General features: G+C 35.5%; 1 protein-coding gene and 1 pseudogene across 1 annotated transcript in view; both read right to left on the bottom strand.

Moving 5' to 3' along the window:
* Window positions 1–23,064, bottom strand: part of NTN4 (netrin 4) — a 125,734-nt gene that overhangs the window by 26,187 nt on the left and 76,483 nt on the right. Inside the window, 2 exon segments of the mRNA XM_030323432.1 lie at window positions 13,804–13,992; window positions 15,965–16,091. Of these exon segments, the coding sequence (XP_030179292.1) occupies window positions 13,804–13,992; window positions 15,965–16,091 (316 nt within the window).
* LOC115519544 lies at window positions 5,224–5,324 on the bottom strand (annotated as a pseudogene).

Genomic DNA, 23,064 nt, shown 5'->3' on the forward strand with positions numbered 1-23,064 from the left:
CACAACTCCAGAAGTCATTTGCACATCTTTCATTCAGAGAGTGGTCCACGATGCCAAGCTTACTGCAGAAACAACCAGTTGAGTTTCAGCATCGTACACCTTTTAAAAATTGCCAGGACTCCTTACTATTACCTGACGGCTGTAGCTTTTGCTATTCTGCTAGTAAAAGCTACGCTGGGAGCAAAACACCCTCAAAGTATTTGCTCCTGATTTAGCTTTTCTAAAACGAACTCAAAGTTCAGGCCCTCAGCTGGGAAACATGCAGCTTGTCAGGCTTTCACCACTGCCCAGTAGCCACTCCTTCATCAGAGCCTCCAGCCTCCCAAGCACCATCTTCCCCTGAAAAGGCCAGGTCCTACATAATTTCTGATGGGGAATTTTAAATCTCAAAATCATTTCAAAAGCTGCCCAGCTGCCTGCCGATTCTTAGAGGGAACTGGAGCTATGACCAAGACAATGACTGAGAGGTAGCTCTAACAGAAAAGATGCCAGTAGATTTGTTACTACTGTATCAAGTGTGTAGTTAAATTAATATAAAGTGTCTTGCTACCTTTTTGGGGACTGTTTTCTCCTTCTACTATCAATTATTTTTGCTAGTGTACAACACTATAGGAAAATAAAGAAAAGTTATAAACAAAGTAATTGCCCCATTTTTAAATTCTCCTTTATATATGATAGCATTGTGTTCAAATATAGCTATTTACCAATTCAGATGAATATTAATTTGAATAAATTATATGCTAGAATAAATCTAATAAGAAAAATAATTAAGACTTGCCTTTCACTTACTGAAATGCAATGTCTCTTGAGTTATTGTACTCACACAGTGAAAAGTAATCCCATGCTTTAAGAAAAATAAGGTATTTAAGTATATTTCCCGTGTTTTTCTATATACTTTAAATGAGTAATGCAAATAAATACAAAAGACATACCCTTTATTTTAATGCTTTAACTATGTGACCACTACTCAGACCCTCAATTTGTTCTGTATCATTCTTTCCCTGTTTACTAGTTGTAACTGAGCCAGTTACTATTTATTCCTGGGTATATCTAAAGATCTTAGATGGCTAAATAGCTAATTTATTTCCTGGGTTGCTACTTCAGTTAACTGGCAGAAAGTACTTTGTAGTGTAGAGATACATTTTGTTACAGGAAGACTTAAGTCAAGTATAATTTTAGACAACGGTATTTTGCTTTGAGGAATTTGTTATATCAAACATCTTATCTTTTTGTTGAGAAAGTCTTCTGTATTTCCATTCTACTCAGCCACCATCTACCAAGTGCCTCGCCAGGAACTGTAGTGCTCCCTAACTCCTTTTCTTTTGGATAAAGAATGCTTACTGACCCCATCTGTCTTCTCCTTCAACTGATGTGGTTCATCCCTGCTACATCTATCATGGTACCCTTTTCTTCTAACACTTATACAGTTTTAAATTACATATTTACTTGGATAAATTTATTATAGTCTGTTTCCATGGAATTAGGGACTCTGTTTTATTGTATATATACAGTGAATAGGATGGGACTGGCCACCTAGTAAGATTTAACTGGTTAAGTAAATCTGTTTGATTTTTAAAAATGGATGATTAATAGTCACAATGACTATTTGTTAATGATTGATGGTCTTTTGGCCTCCAGTTTAATCTCTTTAGATTTTTTTCACCTCCTGCTATCTATAGTACAACTGTGAAGGCCCAGAAGGTAGAAACCACATCTTTTCATCTCTGTATCCAAAGAGATGAATGGCCTAGGACCATGCTGAACCATTTTAGTGATTCAATCTTTGTTGAATGAATGTGCCTTGGAATGAGTGACAGCCATGAAATATGTTTTGATGAATCTCCTAAAAGGGTCATATTATTTCTTTTATAGGTTTTTAGTATTTTAGCACCACAGCATTGCAATCCTAAGATACTAGAAATAGAACACACACACACACACACCACACATACACACACCCCAAATCCAGAGAAAACTGAAATGGTTAAACAGAACAGATTATTCTGAATTTTCCTAGTGCAAGACGGTTCCCTACATTTAATGCTTCACTCAGTCAAATTTTATTATTTATTATTTGTGATAAAAGTTCTTTATTCCAACTCTGTAGGGGACATTCCCCACCCATAAATGCCTTTCACTGGCAGTGAATTTTTTTTTTCACATTAATCAATCTTTTTTCCTCACTTTCATCTAATTATATCTAATTACAACTCTTTGTTCTAGGGCAGTAAATTACGTTTTGCTGCTCCCTATGTCCCCTTACACCCTTTGAGTGTTTGAAGAAAGTTGTTGTATTCTTCTTGAGCAGTTTCCTAGTTGAGTTGAGACTATTTAGCCTCTTTCATATTTGTTCATTAGTATCTCTGTTTTCTTGATTGTTGTGTTGGCCCATGTGGAACACTCTTCAGTTAGCTCCATCTTTCCTGTACGAAGATTCCTTAAGATAAATGCAGCTCCTGAAGTTCAAACTTTACACGGCAATGTAGGATAATACATTTTTTCAAGAGGTTAAGGCCTTTAAAAACTATATTTGGTTCTAATACATATGTTCACTCATTTCTGCATTTAAAAACTCATTTTGTTTTCATCCACCAGACCACAGTGTAGAATCAAGTTCTTGAGATCTCTGTGTGTATTTGGATCAGTCTTTAAGGTCAGACAAACCTGGGTTCAAATCCCAGCCCTGCCTCTGACCAGCTGTGTGAAGTTGAACAAATTATATAATTAATTTAAGCCTCAGTGTCCTCATTTGTAAAATATAAAAGTCACCACCTAACTCCTAAAGATTGCTAAATGAGGTAAGTTATGTAAATTGCCCAGCACAGTGTCTGGCCCATAGTAGCCATTCAACAAATGCTACTTCTCTTCTTTGTACCCTATCTAATTTTGTCCAGGCTTTCTGAGAGTTTTGATATTTCATAATTATTTGCCTGATTATTTATTGCTTGTCCTCATGAAACACAGAATGGTGTATTGTTTATTTATTCAGTGAATTACACTTTCTGTTTTGGAAACATGGTAGAGAATCTCATGATCTCTCCCACTTCTCTTCCCAAATTTGACTGACTTTTATTATTCATCAGTTCATAAAATTTCTCCTTTTGAGGGGTGATTTTAATTTATGTCATTTGATCTTTTTAAGGGATAGTCCCAGTATGATTACTACAGTATGATATATGTATTTTTCTCTATCTTTTCCATTTCTTAACCCTCTGGTTTTACATCCTAGATTTTTTTAAAGCTGACATTAAAGTTTCCCAACTATGATTGCCAAGTGACTGGTTCTATTTAAAGTTTTCAAAAACAGTTACTTCATATTGATTCTATGCTGAAATCATTCACAGTTGCTTTCAGCATAAAACAGGAATGTCTAAGTTGTTTATATGACATAAATGGACTCATGTGGTTTTGCTGAAACTGTAATTTGAAAGAAAAAGCCCACCAAGCTACTATAGGAAGAGACTTTAATGACCCTTGGGAAACAATCCTTTTCTGATACGGACTGGAACATAGGTACAACAATGAAAAGTGGGGAAGTGCTGTGGGCTCCTAAATGTGGTAAGGTATCTGGATTTAATTATTTAAAAATTTTTACTTCTGATACAATTTGAAGGGAAAGTATAACCATCCTAGAGGTAGAATGAAATAATTAATAAATAGAGGTACAAGGAAGCAGACAAACACAGAAATTCTTCTTGGGAGCATGATGAGAGGGTGATATTTGAGTTGACTGTGAAGAATGGAAAGACAGTCTGCAGCAAGAGAGTCACCCATTCTAGACACTGTGTTTCCATCAGTTGAGCAGTTTTCACCTAAGACAGAAAGAAGAAAAGAAGAAGAAAAAAAGCAAGAAGGAAAAAAAGATAGATTTGGATGGATGACTGAGCTCTTTACAGAGATAGCTGGCTAGTCAGGGTAACGGTAACCAAGTAACAAAATGGTATCTTGGTAAACAGTTGGTTTGGGTTTTAGGGCAGAAGGACCAAGTTTATTTTTGTTCACTCTTTGCTGAAAGGCAACAGACTACATTTATTTTGGACCGCCAGAGAGGAAGGAAGGGCATGTCAGTTTTTCAAGAGGTTGTTTACTTTGATGGGGAATAAATTCTGCTTTCTTTTCCATTTGCTGATTTTTCTTTATGGAGAGAGACGATGCAATAGTTAAAAATATGTCATAACATAAAAGCCAAAAATTTATTGTAAAGGAACTAACTGGCTGTTTCCTAAAACAAAGAGCTATCCTATTCTTTAAAAAAATTTTTTTTAATGTTTATTTATTTATTTATTTATTTTTTTTTTTTTTTAAAAATTTTTTTTTTCAACGTTTATTTATTTTTGGGACAGACAGAGACAGAGCATGAACGGGGGAGCAGAGAGAGAGGGAGACACAGAATCGGAAACAGGCTCCAGGCTCTGAGCCATCAGCCCAGAGCCGACGCGGGGCTCGAACTCACGGACCGCGAGATCGTGACCTGGCTGAAGTCAGACGCTTAACCGACTGCGCCACCCAGGCGCCCCAATGTTTATTTATTTTTGAGAGAGAGAGACAGAGTGTGAGCAGGGAAGGGGGAGAGAGAGGGAGACAGAATCCGAAGCAGGCTCCAGGCTCTGAGCTGTCAGCACAGAGCCTGACACAGGGCTTGAACTCACAGACCAGCTCATGACCTGAGCTAAAGTTAGGCGCTTAACTTACTGAGCCACCCAGGTGCCCCAAGAGCTATCCTATTCTATAAGTCATTTCTTCAAACATCTATTTCAAACCATGTGTTGTATGGGAACATGTGTGTGTATGCAAGGGAAATTTTCTGTAGAGAGGTGTCATAGAATAGCTGTCAATATTTCACACCCAATTTCCCATGAATCTAACATTTAAGATATTCTTTGGTGTTAAAAGGTGGGGGGGAGAATGGGGCTTCATGAAGAACTACATTCAACGATTATTTAAATCCAACACAATAACATAGTAGTTTAGTGCACGTTCTGAAATATGTAAATACAGAAGTAAAAGTAAATTGTCAATGTAGTGGTAAGTTAATTTTATTATAAATTCCAGTCTTATTACACAATAATGAACTCTAAAATATGAAGTACTTATGGTAAATCAATGTATATACTATGAACAAGAGGGAGTTCTCTGAATGGAATTGCTAGATATTTATTTTGAAACTGTTACATGAAAAACAGGTATCTTAGAAATCTGCCATAATTTTTTTTTTTTTTTTTGAGAAAAGCAGAGGTTCTAAGTTAGACATTCTTTGTGCAGGGGCCATGCTAATCTTCTCTGTATCGTTCCAATTTTAGTATATGTGCTGCCGAAGCGAGCACCCTAAGTTAGACATTCTTAAGAGGGAAAGATAAGTGACATGAAAGCTTTTGAGCATTTATATCTATCACTGAGTCAGGAAAAATGTCTAGTCAAGAGTTTTAGTAATCCTTTAGGATTTTCTGTCAGAGTTATGGCTAATTCAGTGAGCAGATTGAGTTATAGATGATTATTAGCTCAAAATCTTTCATTCAAGGATGGAAGTGAACAGAGCGCACATTAGAAACAATGGTATATGTAATGGTTCTCAGTTGCTGGCCAGGAAACCAAAAGGCTGAATCAGAATCACCAACCTTGCTTTTAAAGACAAAAACAAAAACAAAAACAAAAACAAAAAACAGATATCTGCCCCGGATCCCTGTTGGAGATTTTGATTCAGAAGATCTAGGGAAAGGCTCTGAGAGTTTATATTTTCAGTAAGTGCTCCCAAGTGATTCTGATGCATACACGGGTTGGGGAACCAATGACTAGATTGGAGTAGTGCTTGAGATCAGAGAAAGAAGCTGTGAAGGTGGAGAGGCAAGACTTCTTTCAAAGGAGGGAAACCATTCCACTTGTGGTATAGAGTATGAGTCTGTTTGGGTTCCTGATTTGAAAATGATCTGATAGCTTGAAATTGGCCTTGGGGGAAATACTTAAACCATAGAAATTGGCCAATGCTATAAATCTGGGCATTTTCCCTCCCTAGAAAGCTAGCACACCACAGTTCAGTGAGGTCATTCTCATATTTTTAATATGTGTGCCAAAGGAAAATCTACTTAGGTGATAGGATACAACAGGTACATAAGTGACATTCAATATTTCAAGTGAGTTACTCTAAAAGAGACTGCTCTTTTAAAACATAGAGACAGTGTTCTTCAAAGTATCTTAGTACACAGTGATAATTATATTTTCCATTTTACTTCTGTACTTTAGCAACCAGCTGGTCTGAGCCTCCATTCTCCTCTCAACTCTAGATTCAGCTGGAGAGATTCACATTTTCCCTTGTGTTTACAGACCTTAAATGCACTGTCCTTTACATTTTTTTTTTCTGAGTTGTAGAAATAAATTTAGTTCCAATGATCTCCACTAGTCTTAAAAAAACAAACATCTCTAGAATCCTCAAAGTGCTTTCTTGGCTATGGAAATGTGTTGTTGATTGTTTGTGTCCCACAGTTGACCCTACTTAAGATTGTAATAAAGAGGAAGCGAGAACAGAGATGATTTAATTATAAATCTATTGGCCAGTAGATTTGGTTTAGAGCTCTTTTTATTCAGGTCTGATGAATTTATTACCATCAACTAAAAAATGTATATGTAAGGACAATAGCATTCAGCATAGAGCTTGTCAGGAGAGTGGAAGGGAAAAATAGCCTGGAACATCAATGGAGCCAATAAATCCTTGGCTTATTTGGCAGAGAGTTAGCTACCTAACTGTGAACAGTCTCAAGATTAATGTCACCAGTATTTGTTGGATGGAAAAATGTGTCCAGGTAAGTATTCTGTTAAATGTATATATGTAATCTGTGAGGAAGAATAACATCAGTTCATTTTATTTTCTAGATCAACTCATTAAAGTCAACAAAGGCAATCATTGATTAGAAAGTAGTACAAATATTGTGTTTCAGTACTTTTAGAGGAAAAAATAAAAACAGCCACCAAAGAAGTATCAGAGGCATCTCTTCAAGGAAGTCTTCCCTTAATTGCTTTCACCCTACCCTACACTCTCTCTAAGAAGCTTGATGTATCCCTTTCATTGCATTTGCTCATATAGTGGGGATAATAGTACCAACATCAAATAGCTTTTGTGGAAGTTAATACATATACAAAGGCTAATACATATACAGCCTTTTGAACAGTAAACAGAGAATAGTAGGCACTCAATAAATGTCAACTATTATTTATTATCATCACCATCACCACAGTATATTGAAATAATCTGTTACTTAAATTTCTCCCCATTTAGAATTAAAGATCTCTTAGGGAAGACCTTTTATCTTTACAGACCTAGTGCTTACCGCAATGCCTGGCATAGAGGAGGCACTCTGTGTTTCCTGAGCTAAACTGAGGTATAATTTATATACTTCTAGTAAATTTTGTCTGGGCTGCTGCCTCAGGTTTTCAGTGGTTCCAGCTCCTGAGAAGATAACTAGGAAATAAGGGAGAGATGTTTTCATAAATCATCTCTGGAAGTCCAACAGACTATATTGCCCTGCCTTACTTAATATTCTGTTTGTGATTATTTCACTGACGGAAATAGAGGTTTACTATTTCCTTGATATACAGTTGTAGGCTCTAGCACTTAGAAATGAGGAAGAAATATACAGAAGGAATATTCTAGGATATATCTTCCCAAGTGAAGTCTTTCCATAGATATGTCACTATATAATAGCGGTATTTTCCAGCATTTTCCAATATGAGGCATAGCTTGAGCATAGCACAGTAACAAAAAGAAAACAAAACAAAAATTTTAAAAGGTATTTATCTTGGCTCCTTAGACGCTCTGTAAGAAAAGCATTCTTTGGTTAAATCTGAGAGACACACCTCCAAGTTTTATAGGAGGTTTATAATGAACATTATTAGCATATGAAATGCTTGGAGAAATCCTGAATAAGTACTTGATTAATTCACCATTTCTTAAATTTTGAAAGTCATAGAAAAAATTTTCCTTATCTAATTCCTATTGACATCTCATGGAGTTAGTGTTGCATGAATCAAACTTTGGAAAATGCTGCACTATGGAAAAATATTCATCCAGATATCTATTTTTTAATCAGTACATCTCTATGTAATTCATTTTTATAAATTCTAAGTTCATATGCATACAAATAGAAATGCAAATCTTGGCTAACTTGGATGTTCTGGGAATGGTAGGATGTTCTAGCCGACTTAATTGTAGAGTAAGTGCTAAGATGCATTTAACCTTTGTTGAAAAGCATTCTGAGTGTGCCTGGCTGGCTCAGTCGGTAGAGACTCATGTTCTTGGGGTTGTGAGTTCAAGCCCCACATTGGATGTAGAGATTACTTAAGAATAAAATCTTAAAAAGACAGAGAGAGAGAGAGAGAGAAGCATTCTGAAGCAATCTTAAACTTTAGTATGATACAGTCATCTGGGAATTTTGTTAAAGTGCATATTTGGTTCATTAGGTCTGGGATGGGATAAGAAGTTCTGTATTTTCTAATCAGCAACTGAATGATGCCAACGGGGCTGGCCTGTGGACCACACACTGAGTTGCAGGTTACTTTTCCGCCTTGGTAAGCACAGTAGAATAAATATAATAAAATTGTTATTTTGAATAACATTGTACATGTTGATATAAGCACACACTGAGATAGTTTAAATTTTTTAATATCATATCATAATATTGACTTGTTTTCTTGATACGATCTTCCTCAGAAAAGTAGGAACTAATGGGGGGAAAGTTCTAGTTACAGCAATATCTCTATCAGCATCTAGCATGAAATCTGGTACGCTGTAACGTTAGTAAATGTTATCATATTAGTAAATTTATCATAAACTTTGTCAAAGTTAATAACTCTGAAGGTGGTACATAGACACATCTGTTAAGGAGATAGTCGATGATATGAAAATATTACTAGATAAAAAAATGAAAACTCTGCCAAACATGTTGACAATCAAACAATATATTACGGAGAGTATGAAGGTAGAGAAAAGAACTGGATGTACGAATAAGTATTGGGAGTTCCCCCTGGTTCAGAAAAGTTGAGAGAAGAACAGAAAGAATAATATTCTGGAAGAAGGTGCCAGTAAAGAAATCCATGCTAGGGAAGTTGACACAGATATCTTGTCCCAAACATATGCCAGAATAGCCATAAAATGAATGGAGATATGCTTTCCTCAGCTGTCTAATCAGTGGATCAGGGGGCTGTCCGGAGAAGGAAAGAAGGAAATATGGATCTTCCCTACTAATCCATCTACCACCTACAATTACGCTAGCAGGACTAAATTGGTATCAGTTATTTTCATAACTTCCTTACTTGGTGCATTAAATACTATGAAGGTATTTGTTTAGGAGTGATTAGCAATTTCACTTAGCAGTAGTATTTTCTATCTTTCAGTCTTTCAGAATCTCATGACAACTTAAAGAGTTGAGTAAGTCAGGCAAATATGTTCTAAATACCTCATAATATTTCAGGTTTTTTTAAATGTATTAATGTGGTCTTGATGGCGTTTTCACTGAAATGGCTTTGGTGCTTTATTTAGGTCTTCTAATACTTAGATAATGCCTATAAATATCAACTTGGTAGGGCCCAGGAAAAATTATGCTAAATGATATTTATTGGTTGACTTTCAACCACTTGTGGGTAGTGCAGTCAGCTCCATCTCACTGTCAAAGATGAGGACACCAGGCAACCACCCATATTTTCTACTATTATCATTCCCTTTTGTGTTGTTGCCTTCCCCCCTCTTTCTTGCCTTAATGGCCATTCTGAATTTTTTTCAGTTCTCAAAGTATGTTATGTTCTTTGTCCTTCTGTTCCATTTTGGCTCTGGTTGTTTTCTCTACTAGGAATAAACTTAACCGTGCTATGTTGATTCCTATTAAACTTCAGGCCTCAGGTTTTATCAAAACTCAAAACATTCAACTTGTTTTTTTAATTAATTGTTTAAAGTTTATTTGTTATGTAAGAGAGAGAAAGTACAAGCAGAGAAGGAACAGAAAGAGAGGGAGAGATTCCCAAGCAGGCTGCACACTGTCAGCATAGCCTGAGGCAGGCTTGAACTCACGAACCGTGAGATCTTGACATGAACCAAAACCAAGAGTCAGATGCTTAACCAACTGAGCCACTCAGGCACCCCAAAACATTCAACTCTTGTTAAATGCTCCTCCTATGAGCTCCCTCCACACTCTCTAACACAATACTGAGCATACTTACGTGATCTAACATACATGTGCACACATACATACCACTATTTGCTTACATACACACCTATAAAACAGACATATATACTTTTACACAAATTCTCACATAAATAAACACTGTGAAAAGACTGTGTCTCTCTTATGTGTTGTTAGTTTTAGCTACATTCTCACATTTTGCTTATGTTTTTATAGAACTTGTAGTTTGGGGACCAAAACCTGTAAATTCTTTTTTTTTTGTATGAGTCTCTAAAAGAGTTGTATAAGTAAAGTAGTGATCATTAACAAGGAGTCACTTTTTAACTAATCTCCTTTTTCATGATCTTTTTTGTAAAATTCTGAATTTAAAATTCTAGGATTTAAAAAGCTCTCTAGGATTTAAAAAGCTAGAGCTGGCAACCTTTTTATATTTTGTAAGAATGAGCCATAGCTTGAACATAACACAGTAACAAAAAGAAACAAAACAAAAATTTTAAAAGGTATTTATCTTGGCTCCAGGTCTGCCAATAAACCTTTTATATTTCTTTAAAAAAAATTTTAATGTTTATTTATTTTTGAGAGAGAGAGAGAGAAAGAGCGCGTGCGTGCAAGCTGGGGAAGGGTAGAGAGAGAGGGAGACACAGAATCCAAAGCAGGCTCCAGGCTCTGAGCTGTCAGCACTGAGCCTAATGAGAGGCTTGACTCACAGACTGCGAGATCATGTCCTGAGCGCAAGTCCAATGCCTAACTGACTGACCCACTCAGGTGCCCCAAACCTTTTCTATTTCTATTTTTAATGGTTAAAGAACTTTGTTTAGTTCCCTGATGTGTCCCTAGCTCTTGGCACTCAATAGGCACTCAATATATACATTGAATGTTTGAATGAACAAATATATGTTAGGTACATTGTACAACATAGTGTTTCAAGTCAATGCTATTTAATAGTATCTTTGAAAACGTATTTGAAAATGTTCCCCATTGGGGTGCCTGGGTGGCTCAGTTAGTTAAGCATCCAACTCTTGATTTCAGCTCAGGTCATGATGTCAGGTTTGTGAGTTCAAGCCCCATGTCAGGCTCTGAGCTGAGTGTGGAGTCTGCTTGGGATTCTCTTCCCCCCTCTCTCTCTGCCCCTCCCTTGCTTTCTCTCTTTCTTTCTCTCTCAAAATGAGTAAATAAACTTTTTTAAAAAGCAATAAAAAAGGAAAAATGTTGCCTGTTGTCCAACAAGAGAGTTACCTTATCTAAGTTACTCAATGATAAATTCCTTTTCTATATTATTTGCTTAGTAGCTAGTATATTCTCATTTTTAGACATTTCTACTAGTGGTCTGAGGATATGCAATACACATATATACATATCTATCTATTATAATTTTTAAATATATCTTTTCTTTTTAAACTTTTATTTTAAGTAATTTCTATACCCAACGTGGGGCTTGAACTAACTCATGACCCTGAGATCAAAAGTAGCATGTTCAGGGCACCTGGGTGGCTCAGTGGGTTAAGTGTTCAATTTCAGTTCAAGTCATGATCTCACAGTTCATGGGTTCGAGCCCCACATCGGGCTCTGTGCTGACAGTTCAGAGCCTGGAGCCTGCTTCAGATTCTGTCTCCCTGTCTCTCTGCCCCTCCCCTGCTTGCTCTCTCTCTCTCTCTCTCTGTCAAAAAAGTGAATAAACATTAAGAAAAAAAAAAAAGAGTCGCATGTTCTAGAGACTAAGCCAGCAAGGCACTGCTCTATCTATTTAAATATATCCTGTAGAAAATGGTATTAGGACTGAATATATTGTGAGTCTAAGCAATTTTATAAGCAGACCCTTCATTGAGCACTTGGGGCTGGGTCTTTATTTTATTTCCCAAGGTACTGTGGATTTTAAAGATGTAATTATCTTTGACATAAAGTGTTTTAAATCAACAAAGAGTAGAAATTCTGTAGCATTATTTCCCACCTTCTATCTTATAGGACAATAATAGCTATTATAATGCTAGTTTCCATTTCTTGAGAGCTTTCTATAAAGGCAATGTGCTAAATAGTTTACATACTTTATTTTATATAATTCTCATTACCACCCTATGGGGAGAAAAAAAATCAAAATCCAAACAGCTTTAATAGCTGGCATAAGATCACATAACCATAAGGATCAGGGAAAGCTTCTATTCCAGATCTGTTCAAAACCTATTCAAATGAAAGGAGCAGGAGTGAAATGGAATTCTCAGAGAAATATTAAGATGCAAATCTAAATTTTGGGCTCAATGTTGAAAGTGAGCTGTGCCACCTTCTGTCTTCTACAATTTAAGAGAGAAAGCTTGTAACAAGCAAGAGCACTCAAATTTCATGTAGATATCTCCTGTCTGATGTTAAAAATATGTATTTTTCAAGAGCAATAGAATTTTTTTTCCTTTAAATTAAAAAAAAGGCAAGATTTTAAATGATTCTTTCCCATTGTATTGCTCCCTTCCTGTCACTGTTTTTGAGCCAGAACATGGAGTCCTTGGTGGGGAAAGGAAATGCCTGATCATCAATCTCCATTAACAGTCTTGAGTGGTTTTTGTCGTCTAATAATTTCTGAGTTGATAGATGTATAGTTACTCATGTAGTTAGATGAGCTATTCATCCACATTGGACATCTCCTTAAGCTCTGACTGTGCCCTTCAGAGTCACATGTTTCAGATAATATCTCATTAATTGAGCAGGTCTTTTAAATTCTACTCTTTTTTCATATAAACGTCTTCTTGGAATTATGCTAACAAAAAAGCAAAATCCATTTTATGGTGTTTTGGGGAAGAGTAGGGGATTATTGTTATGTTCTAAATTAGTCTGTAATACAGGGGTACATTAAGGCAGTGTCAACCAAAGTATATTCATAATGATATGAAAACCTGTGGTTTTTCAGGTTTCACATTTGCTGTAGAGATGAAGCTAGAATAACCCAAGTGCAGATAATAACTCTTTATTTCATCAGTTTGAGTTCACTTATTGTCTAAGTCCTACTCATATATTTAGTCTTAAGATAATTTTACAAGAAAAGAAAACACTTTTCTTGGTAATCTCTGCACCAAATGTGGGGCTTGAACTCATGATCCCAAGATCAAGAGTCACATACTTTACAAACTAAGCCAGCCAGCATCCCCTTAAAAAATTTTTAAAGGGCACCTGAGTGGCTGGGTCAGTTGAGTGTCAGACTTCGACTCCGGTCATGATCTCACAGTTCCTGAGTTCAAGCCCCACATCAGGCTCACTGCTGTAAGCACAGAGCCCTTTTCAGATCTTCTGTCCCTCCCCCACTGATGCTCTTTCAAAAATAAGTAAAACATTTAAAAATTTATTGTAAATATATCTTTCTTTCAGCATCCTTTTTTTTTTTTTTTTTTATCTTGGGTCATCTAGTTTTCCAAAATGTGATGCTATGGGAAAAAATTTTACTTCATGCAGAGTGATAAAGGAGATTATTTTTATGAAGTTGAAAGTTCATGCCTTTTATCAATGAAGAAATGAACTAGTGCATGTCAGTGTATTGTCTGAGAATTTCATGACCTCTCTCCCATGGATCAGCATATAAAAGATGGAAAGATTCATCTCTTTTGTACAAAGCAAGTTTTTTTTTTTTTTTTTTTTTTTCAGTAACCACTAGTTGACTTACTTTTGCAAGCATCTGGAGCAGAAAAAGGTCTCCGGAGGTCCCGGTAGAAGCCTGGCTTACATCGCTGGCAATGCTGACCTTCTGTGTTGTGCTGACAGTCATTGCAGACACCCCCACTACGATTACCTGATGCCTCCCACACCTTAATGTCAAAGTGACAGGCATCAGCATGCCCATTGCACTTGCAGGCTGAGGGGGGAAAAAGGCATGGGAGGAAACCAAATAATTAAAAATAAAACAACAGGTTCTCTAATATTCAGGCAGTTAAAAATAGGGTAAGCTGATTGCTAATTTTTTAATTCAAATATAATTAACATATAGTGTTCTTTTTAAAAATTTATTTTTAGTTTTTTAAATAGTGTATATTTTCACAGTACATGCTCAAAACATATAAAGTATATAAAAGGCAGACAATGAGAACTCTAGTATCCCTATCCCTGTGTATCCTGTCCTCCCTATTTTTAACAGGTTACTACTTTTTTTTTTTCAGTTTCTTGTGTATCCTTCCAGTGTTTCTTTGTAATTTTTAATTAAAAAATAATTAAGTTTTGGGATATGCCTGAAAGTCAGCAAGGCATAGATCCATCTCCTTAGGCAGAGATGTTACTGTTTCCTTAGCAACTGGGGTTGACATTTATTGTGGAAAAACTATTTGAGTGGCTACCCATTTCCTCCCCGCCAAGGACCAGAGTCATCACTGTGGGTCCCCTGACCATGCTTAGAAAACTCCACATTGTCAGGCATTATTTGAAAATGAAAATTCATATTGCAGATACAGGTCTGAATTCATGCTCACTGAGAAGCCTAGAAGGAACCTTATGGGGACAGGGATTAGGAATTTGTCAGGTAGATTGATTTGTCTTTCATGAAGTACTATTCCTTAGCTATTGATGTACTGGTGAGTACAAGATAGTTTCCTATAGAAGCCTGAATTTTTTTTAGAGAAGAGACCCACATTGTTTCTTTTGTAACAATTTCTCTAAGTCATTTATAATATCAATAGCACCACGTGACAAGTCTCTGTGTTCTACAGGTCTTTAGATACGCAGTTGGTGTCTGTGGAAAGGACCAGGAATGGCACTCTAGGAATTTAGGAGAAATTCTTTAGATTCTTTTGATGAGTGATTTAGAATAAGAATGCAGACATTTTCGTGGACGTCAACCCGTGTTTGTGCTATTGTTTTTTCATTGTTTCCTTGATGTGTTGTTATGATATTTTGACCAGATTCATAATCTTTAAAAAGCATAAGATAATTCAGGATTTATGCCTAGAGGAAATCCTTTACTTTTCCTAGAAACTAAAATAAATCAATTATGATTCCAAATTATGTATGGGAAGAGACTTCCCACAATGTTACCCACGGTGCTTGCCTTTTAAATCCTTGTAAAATTGAAGTTTGTGAGTATAAACATTGTTATGGGTATGTGTATGTGTCTGAACATTTTGAACTGCAAAGAAAAAAATGGTTTTTATTCCCATATTTTTTACCCTTTTATCTAATCTTGAAACTCCCAAGTTAGCCTTGGTAATGTAGTCCAATTCTTGACTAACTGGCTTAATTTCAAATTTGATCTGTCATTTCAAGTATCATAAGTGAAAAGAAAGGCATTATGGCATTATTGAAAAAAAAAACACAAACATTTAATTTGGAGTCTGAAGAGCTGTGATCAAGTCCTGACAATCATTTACTAACTTTGGCAAGTTACTTAATCTTACTGAGCCTCAATTTTCTGATCTCTAAAATGGGATTAACACCATCTGCTTTATAGGTTTGTTTTGAGAACCAAACTGGAGATAGCTATTTTCATGGTTATAATTCAATATTTCAGCTGTGAGGGTAATTGTATGCCATAATCCTCCTGTTGCTCTTGTGTCTAGCTATGTTTTTATTATGTCAACTTCTCAAGAAGGGTGCTTAGATTCTGCAAAGCATCCAAGCATTGGGCAACACATTGTTGGTAAAATAGTCATATTGGCAACTTTGCAAGCAGCAATTGTTTCCAATGGTGGAGGTTTTAGTGGGCAGTGATATGGGCTATATTTGTGTAGGTTACAGTGCCTGTCATCTACCACTTTATATTGTATTTCTAGAGACCAAGGAGTCCAGAGATAAGTTTACTTTACAAAGAAGGCTTTTAGTCTTGTGGGCTTGGTACTCACTTCTGCACTCTTTAGGAGATCCTGTTTTGCCATCAGCTGCCTCCCAGGGGCGGTCATTGTATAATGGTGCACAGTGTTGGCAGTGGGTGCCTGCTGTGTTGTGCTTACACATACACTTCCCATGGACCTACAAAGAAAAATAAATAAGAGCTGTGAGGCACAAACAATGCTGGGAAGGAATATTCTTCCCATAGTCTTATCTCATTGGTTGGCTTTAGCAATATGATATTCATATACTTCCCTAAAAAAGCCATCAAGATGGGAGATCCTTTCTTTAGTTTGTCTTGTGATTAATTCAAAAGGTTACATAATATATTTTTCTTGGCTGTAAATTATGTGACCCTAATGAGCAATTCTTAGGTACTGGCTAGATATTTATTTAAATTTTTAATGCCTTAACGTTTTTAAAATTCTTTACACAAGAGTACTACATCCTCACTATAGAAAATTTGGAAATCTGTAAATATGATTATCTCATATCATAATCATAATCAACATTTGAAGTTTATATTTCTAGTACTTTAAAATATAATTATATAATTCTTTTTTCATATAACAATATGTTGACATCATCTTTCCATTTCATTAAATATTCTTGTACAACACACATTTTAATGGCTCCCTTGTATGGTGTACAACTTATTTTACCAATCACCTATTTTTGGTTAATTAGGTTTTTAATTATTTTTACATATATTTTAATTCTATAATGAATATCCTTGTAGCTAACTATTTGTGTACATCTTTGTTTGGAATGTGTTTTCTAGAAGTAAAATTGATCAATCAAAAATGTATATATTTTTGAGGCAGCTGGGTGGCTCAGTCAGTTGAGTGTCTGACTCTTGATTTCAGCTCAGGTCATGATCCCAGGATTGTGGGATTGAGCCCTGAGTTGGGCCCCACGCTGAGTGTGGAGCCTGTTTAGGACTCTCTCTCCCTCTGTTCATCTCTCCCGTTTGTGTGCTCTCTCTCTCTAAAATAAAAATAAATAAATAAAATAAAAAACTTTATAAAAAACAGACATATATATGTGTGTGTGTGTGTGTGTGTGTGTGTATAGTTGTTTAAGACTTTGAATATATTTTGTCATAATTACCATAAAATTTTCTTTTCATCCTACAATTCAGAGTAGTTGAGGATTAAAATAGTGTTTCTCACAGGGAGGAATACTTTAGTAGAATTCTTTAGGATCTGAGAGTTTTATGAGGATTTTAATATTTTTTGTATAATCTCACCAATAATTTCTAAAAATTAATATCTTGGATCATTTTGAATACTCCCTAGTAACTGTTGCCATGAATTCTAGTACCAGCATGCACTTACTGACATGTGATGTCATGACTGTACAAATGAGAGTTTTGTAAAGTAGCTCAGAATGGGGTTTCCAAATTTGGATCTATAAGGGTTTTTTTTCTTGAGAAACAGTAGAAAAGGTAAATTACCATGAAAGTAATAAATTATACCAACCAGTCAACAAATATAACTACCAAAATAGGCAATATGTTAGGCAATGTTTGGTACACAAAGCATTACAAAACATAATTTGTGTTTCAGAATAGTGTAATGTAGGTGGATAAAATATTTACATATAAAAATATTATAGATAAATAAGACAATAAATACCTAAGAAAACAAAATGATATGAGAATTTAAAAGATGCAGAAGTCATCAGAGATTAGCAGTTGTGGGGGCTTTAGAAGGGGGTTGAATTTTAAGCTGGTCCTTAAACATGGGCAGTATTTCTGACAGGCAGAAGGGAAGAGACTTTCCAGGAAGAGGAAACAAAATGAATCAAGTTGTGGTGCTAGGAGGCTACGGAGAATCTCTGAACAAAGTTTATTTCAGTACAGCTAAAATATTTTGATGGCAATGATAAAGGAACTACTAAAAATGACATGAAATGACATGTACTTGGGGTGGGCAGAATCAAAATGAGTCCCTAGAGTTCAACAAATCTGGAAATAGCTACACCAATACATTGATGAACTATGCCTGACCTAATTTAACCCTAGAGTAAGTTGTGTTTTCTTACCCAGGAGCCCCTTTGTCTTTTAATTCTCTTAGTGCCTCTTCACTAGTAGAGGCATTCTGGATTATGCATTATCCAAGTGTGTGATATGATTACTACAGACATTATGCTCACAAAAAGTTCAAGGAATTATATAGGCATGGAGGACTGAAGACTCCTTGTGAATGATCTGTATGAAACCTAAGTGTTATAGTCTGGAAAATTTAATAAATAATGATTTTGATGGCCATCTTGCTAAATTTCATTTCTTTGTATTATAATGTAAGTTTTTTTAGTTAATGAAAATTAATTATAGCTGCTCTTTTAGTTCTTAGGGATTAATTAAAGAATATAACTTTTTTTAAGAGGGTGGGATTAGCTCCTTAGAGTATGATGATGCAAAAATTTTTGTTGATTTTCCTTATAGAAATGGAACTAGTGTTATAGATTCAATTTACTGATTTGGGTACTGGAAAGCCCAAGTGTGAGCTGAGTTACAGTCACCTATTTCTTGGGCTTCTCTTTGTGACTATCTCTGCTAGGAGCTGTTTACATGTGAAGTTCCATGGAGTTGTAAGATACATCTCCATTTACACATTCAGGTAAATTCTAAAGACAAATTTGCACTTCAATTTGGAATCTGTAGGAATTCAATTTTTACTGCTCTATAAGAGTGTGGTCTTTTTATCCTAGCTCTTGGAAATCTGGTTTTTCATATATTCTGATAGAAATCCTCCAGTCTTACTGTTTTTATTAAATCTTTTAAATTCAACCTTCCTTAGTATGATGAAAAACAGAAACTCTATTATATAACTTTGGTGTGGTAAGATTCTCTAAAGGCTCTTAGTAAACCTGGACAGTTCTTTGTTTACTTGTGCTAGATGTTGATTTCAAGCAAAATGGAGTCTTTGGAAAAACTGAGAAAGAAAAATCTCTCAAAGTTGAAGAGTTTGGTAAAGTGAAGATACACTTATATAGCTGGCAGAAGTCGGTAGCATAATGAAAATAACGAGAAGAGTAGTTTTTTAATTAATTCCCTAAGTTCTATAACCTATTTTAAAAAAATACTACACACAAAACATCTAGGATACAAATATTTAATGGCATTAGAGTCAGAATTCCTAGAATAAGCCATCCCTAATTCACCACTGCTGTTATATGGAGTACTATCTGAGGGGGGCATTTTAGAAAATGTTAAGTCTAACTAACATAAATATGGTAAAGACCAACATCAACAAATGCTATTTGCGTAAAACTTCTTAGTCCTTGAGGCTGTGTCTTAAAGAACACATAGGATTTTCCTTAGAGACAAGGACAAGAAGATAAGAATCCCAAAGGAATATTCTAGAAAAAAAGTCAGTAAATAAAGAGGGCATGTGTTGGGGGATTGGTTCTATATAGATCATGAAGCACATTAAATATTAGCTTAGGATGCTGGAATTTACCCTGTAGGTACTGAAGATCTATGAAAATTTTTGTGTAAGGAAATGATTAAAAGGTATATTAAATACACTTCTTTTCTTCTTTTAAAAAAAAACTTTCTACCTCATTCTTATCTTGTCTGTTGTGTTCTTTCTTCCCCTTCCTCTTTTACTATTTTTTATAGTATATATATATTTTTATATATATAGTATATATATTTATATATATATATAGTATATATTTTTTATAGTATATATATATATACATATATATATATAGTCATTTTATACATATATATACAGTAAAACCTTGGTTTGAGAGCATAATTTGTTCCAGAAACATGCTTGTAATCCAAAGCACTTGTATATCAAAGCAACTTTCAAGAACCATTGGCTCAGTTGTGATCATGTGATGTTCGGCATCATGTACTACTCATACTGCAAGACATTGCTCGTTTATCAAGTTAAAATTTCTTAGAAATGTTTGCTCCTCTTGCAGAACACTCACAAAACAAGTTACTCACAATCCAAGGTTTTACTGTATATTTTTTTACCCCAGCTTATGCTTTCCAACAGTCAGTGGCACTCACAACTCACATATCTTTTCTGATAATGTTCAAAATTTTTCAAGGTTGTTAATTCTTACATTATTGCTTTTTAGCATCCTTTCTACTTTCAAACAACCACTTACTAAGTACTATATAAAGATAGATGCTACAAAGTATTGTTCATTCTCTTTGGAGGAACCAAACTATCATTATAGGTCAATTTATCAGGTTTGATCTTGGAATGCCCCAGACTTATAAGTAATTTCACCCAGCTGATAGGTTAGCCCTGGCCCACAAATTCCAGGCCTCAGGAGGCCACAGACATATAGGGAAACTTCATCAAACATTCACATGTATTACAAGATAATGGGGGCAGGTCAATTCCCTCTGGAGTAAGGATTTCAGAGCATTCCCTTGCTCCCACATGCTGAGAATTGGGATGAACCTCCCAGGGTCTGAAAAATGCCAGCTTAGCAAATTTTTCTGCACACAGAAAAATTCAAGGGAGCTGTCATTTTGAGAATTACCAAAAATAGCTGTAAATCAGTACCTAGACCATCTGAAACAAGAGTCCTTCCTCAGCAATACAACTGTTACTGTTCAAGCTTGAAAGATCACCCACTATTTGATGCTGTGGAAAAATGTGCAAGTAAAACTAGGTCTTTATTGAAAGAAAAGAAAAAAACAAAAGGAATCTTTAGTAACAAGTTAAACATGGCTCTTGTTTGGTCACCAAACATGAATTAGATAAAGGGCAGGAAAATGGGATTATGTACTTAAGGTTTAGTTGAAGAAGAGTGATGTCTGGCTGTCTAATTGGAAAAGGAGAAATTGACTTTTAATAACAAATTTATAACTCCTAATTATATAAGAAATTCCTTGGCATTTTGGATATTCTATGCATTTCATAACTTCCTCCCTTATACTAAGTACTTTATTCTATTAATGTCAAAATTTTTCCTACTGGGACGCCTGGGTGGTTCAGTCAGGTTAAGCATCCAACTCTTTATTTCAGCTCAGGTTATGATCCCAAGGATCGAGCCCCACTGTTAGTGCAGAGCCTGCTTGGGGTTCCTTCTCTCCTTCTCTCTCTGCCCCTTCCTCATGTTCTCTCTCTCTAAAGAAAACAAACATTAAAAAATTTCCTACTTGTATCTAATATTACTTATTTGTTACTAATATTAATCTATTTGCAAGTAATTTTTAGCATACTTATAGGGAAGGACTCATGCAAACTTTGAACCAGTAATTTGAGCAATTATTGGAACAGAATGCTCATTATAGCTATGCACTTCAGTGACAAATATATATTAGAGCCAAAAAGATAAGGAGGAGAAAATACAGTTTCTACATATTTGAGGCTCAAAATATAGGAATCTGGGTGGGGGCAAAATGAGGAAATTATTATCTTTCAAATCCATCCCTATAAGACAGATAGTCTTGCTTAGAAAAAGCTGCCTTCTTCATTGTTGCTTTTGAGGCAGAAAGCCTTCTAGTAGTCTGCAGCCATGGAATTGAGGAAGTTGGCCACAGCAAGAGGTTGTGAGAACTGGATATGACTGGTAGTGTCAGGCAAATGGGCTGGACAATCACTTATCAAGATGTCGTAAAACATTTAAACATTAGATGGGAGATTGCCTTAGACAACTTTTAGGGTCCTACCAGACTTAGGGTTCTATGATTTTTAAAAAAAATTATTTTTAACGTTTATTTATTTTTGATACAGAGAGAGGACAGAGCATGAAACGGTGGGAGGGCAGAGAGAGAGGGAGACACAGAATCGGAAGCAGGCTCCAGGCTCTGAGCCATCAGCCCAGAGCCCGACGCGGGGGCTCGAACTCATCACAGACCGCGAGATCATGACCTGAACTGAAGTCGGACGCTTAACCGACTGAGCCACCCAGGCGCCCCATGGGTTCTGTGATTTTAAGGCCTGCTTCTCTGTGTTCAGAATACTGAACTACTAAAGAAGACTCATGTGGCTGGGTCTTATTATCTCACCAATGCAGAACATTTCCAGATCATCTGAAAACCAAACAAGGGAGAGCAAAGAAAGTATGTATGTCTTCATTCCTGCAGCACTTCTTGTGACACAAAGGAAAAGGTAAATAAATGTTAATAATCTCTGAAGACAGACTTTCATTTGTTGATACTGACTATACCTAAGCTAACATAAATTCTGTTCTTTTTATTTTTCCTCCTCCTGTTCTCCTCCCCTGCCTCATTTCCCCCATTGCTTGTGACTAAAGATATCATAGACTAAATATCATCCTAGCTCCTGCCTTTTAAATAAAGATATATTTCATCATCTAGTATGCTTACTATAGACATTCACCATAATGGAAATACCCAGCAAAAAAATCAATCTGGTTAATTCTTTAGAGGAATCATATTAATTGAATTCTTTTAGGAATGCCTGATAAAATTGCTTCCCAACTGCTTTCCAAGAAAGAAAGGAACATGCTGTTGTTCGTGTCCTGCTAAAAATTACAAATGAAAGTTAGTGGACGGGAGGAGGAGGAGACTTTACAGCTAAGTATTCAGAATTCTTGAATTTCATAAATTAAGTAATTTCCTTTGTGCTATTTGTGCCATTATTGTTTACATATACATGATTTTATTTTCATTTTACCATTCAATTTTGAATTTTGATGGAAAAATGAGTCTTCTATTATACTGTCATTGGGACTTTAAAAATGTTTGTGAAAAGAGAATGCAAACAGTGCCTACTACTCTATGAACCAAAGGAAAATGCCCACTTAAAGGCAGCTGCAGCAATTCATGAACTCCATTTAGCTATGACAAATGATTTAGAAGTGGAATAATGCTATGCAGCAAGTTAGACAAATGTGAAGGCAAAACTGATTAATTTATAAAGAGATAGTATGTCCCTTTTAAAGAAAAGGTTAACTTTGAAAGAATGAAGTCTTATGCATGAAAGAGATAAATTCTAATAATGGGCTAGGCCTGTTAGAACCTGCTCCTCTAATACAGGACAAAAACATGGGCAACATGCTACAGCACAACCTTTGAATAGAGAGTATTGTCAGGAAACATGTCTTTTCATTACAAATAAAATATTCCTTTTCCCCATTAAAGGTTTGCATGTTTTAATTTAACAGA

The sequence above is a fragment of the Lynx canadensis genome, chromosome B4 (genome assembly GCF_007474595.2).
Source record: "Lynx canadensis isolate LIC74 chromosome B4, mLynCan4.pri.v2, whole genome shotgun sequence".
NCBI lineage: Eukaryota > Metazoa > Chordata > Mammalia > Carnivora > Felidae > Lynx > Lynx canadensis.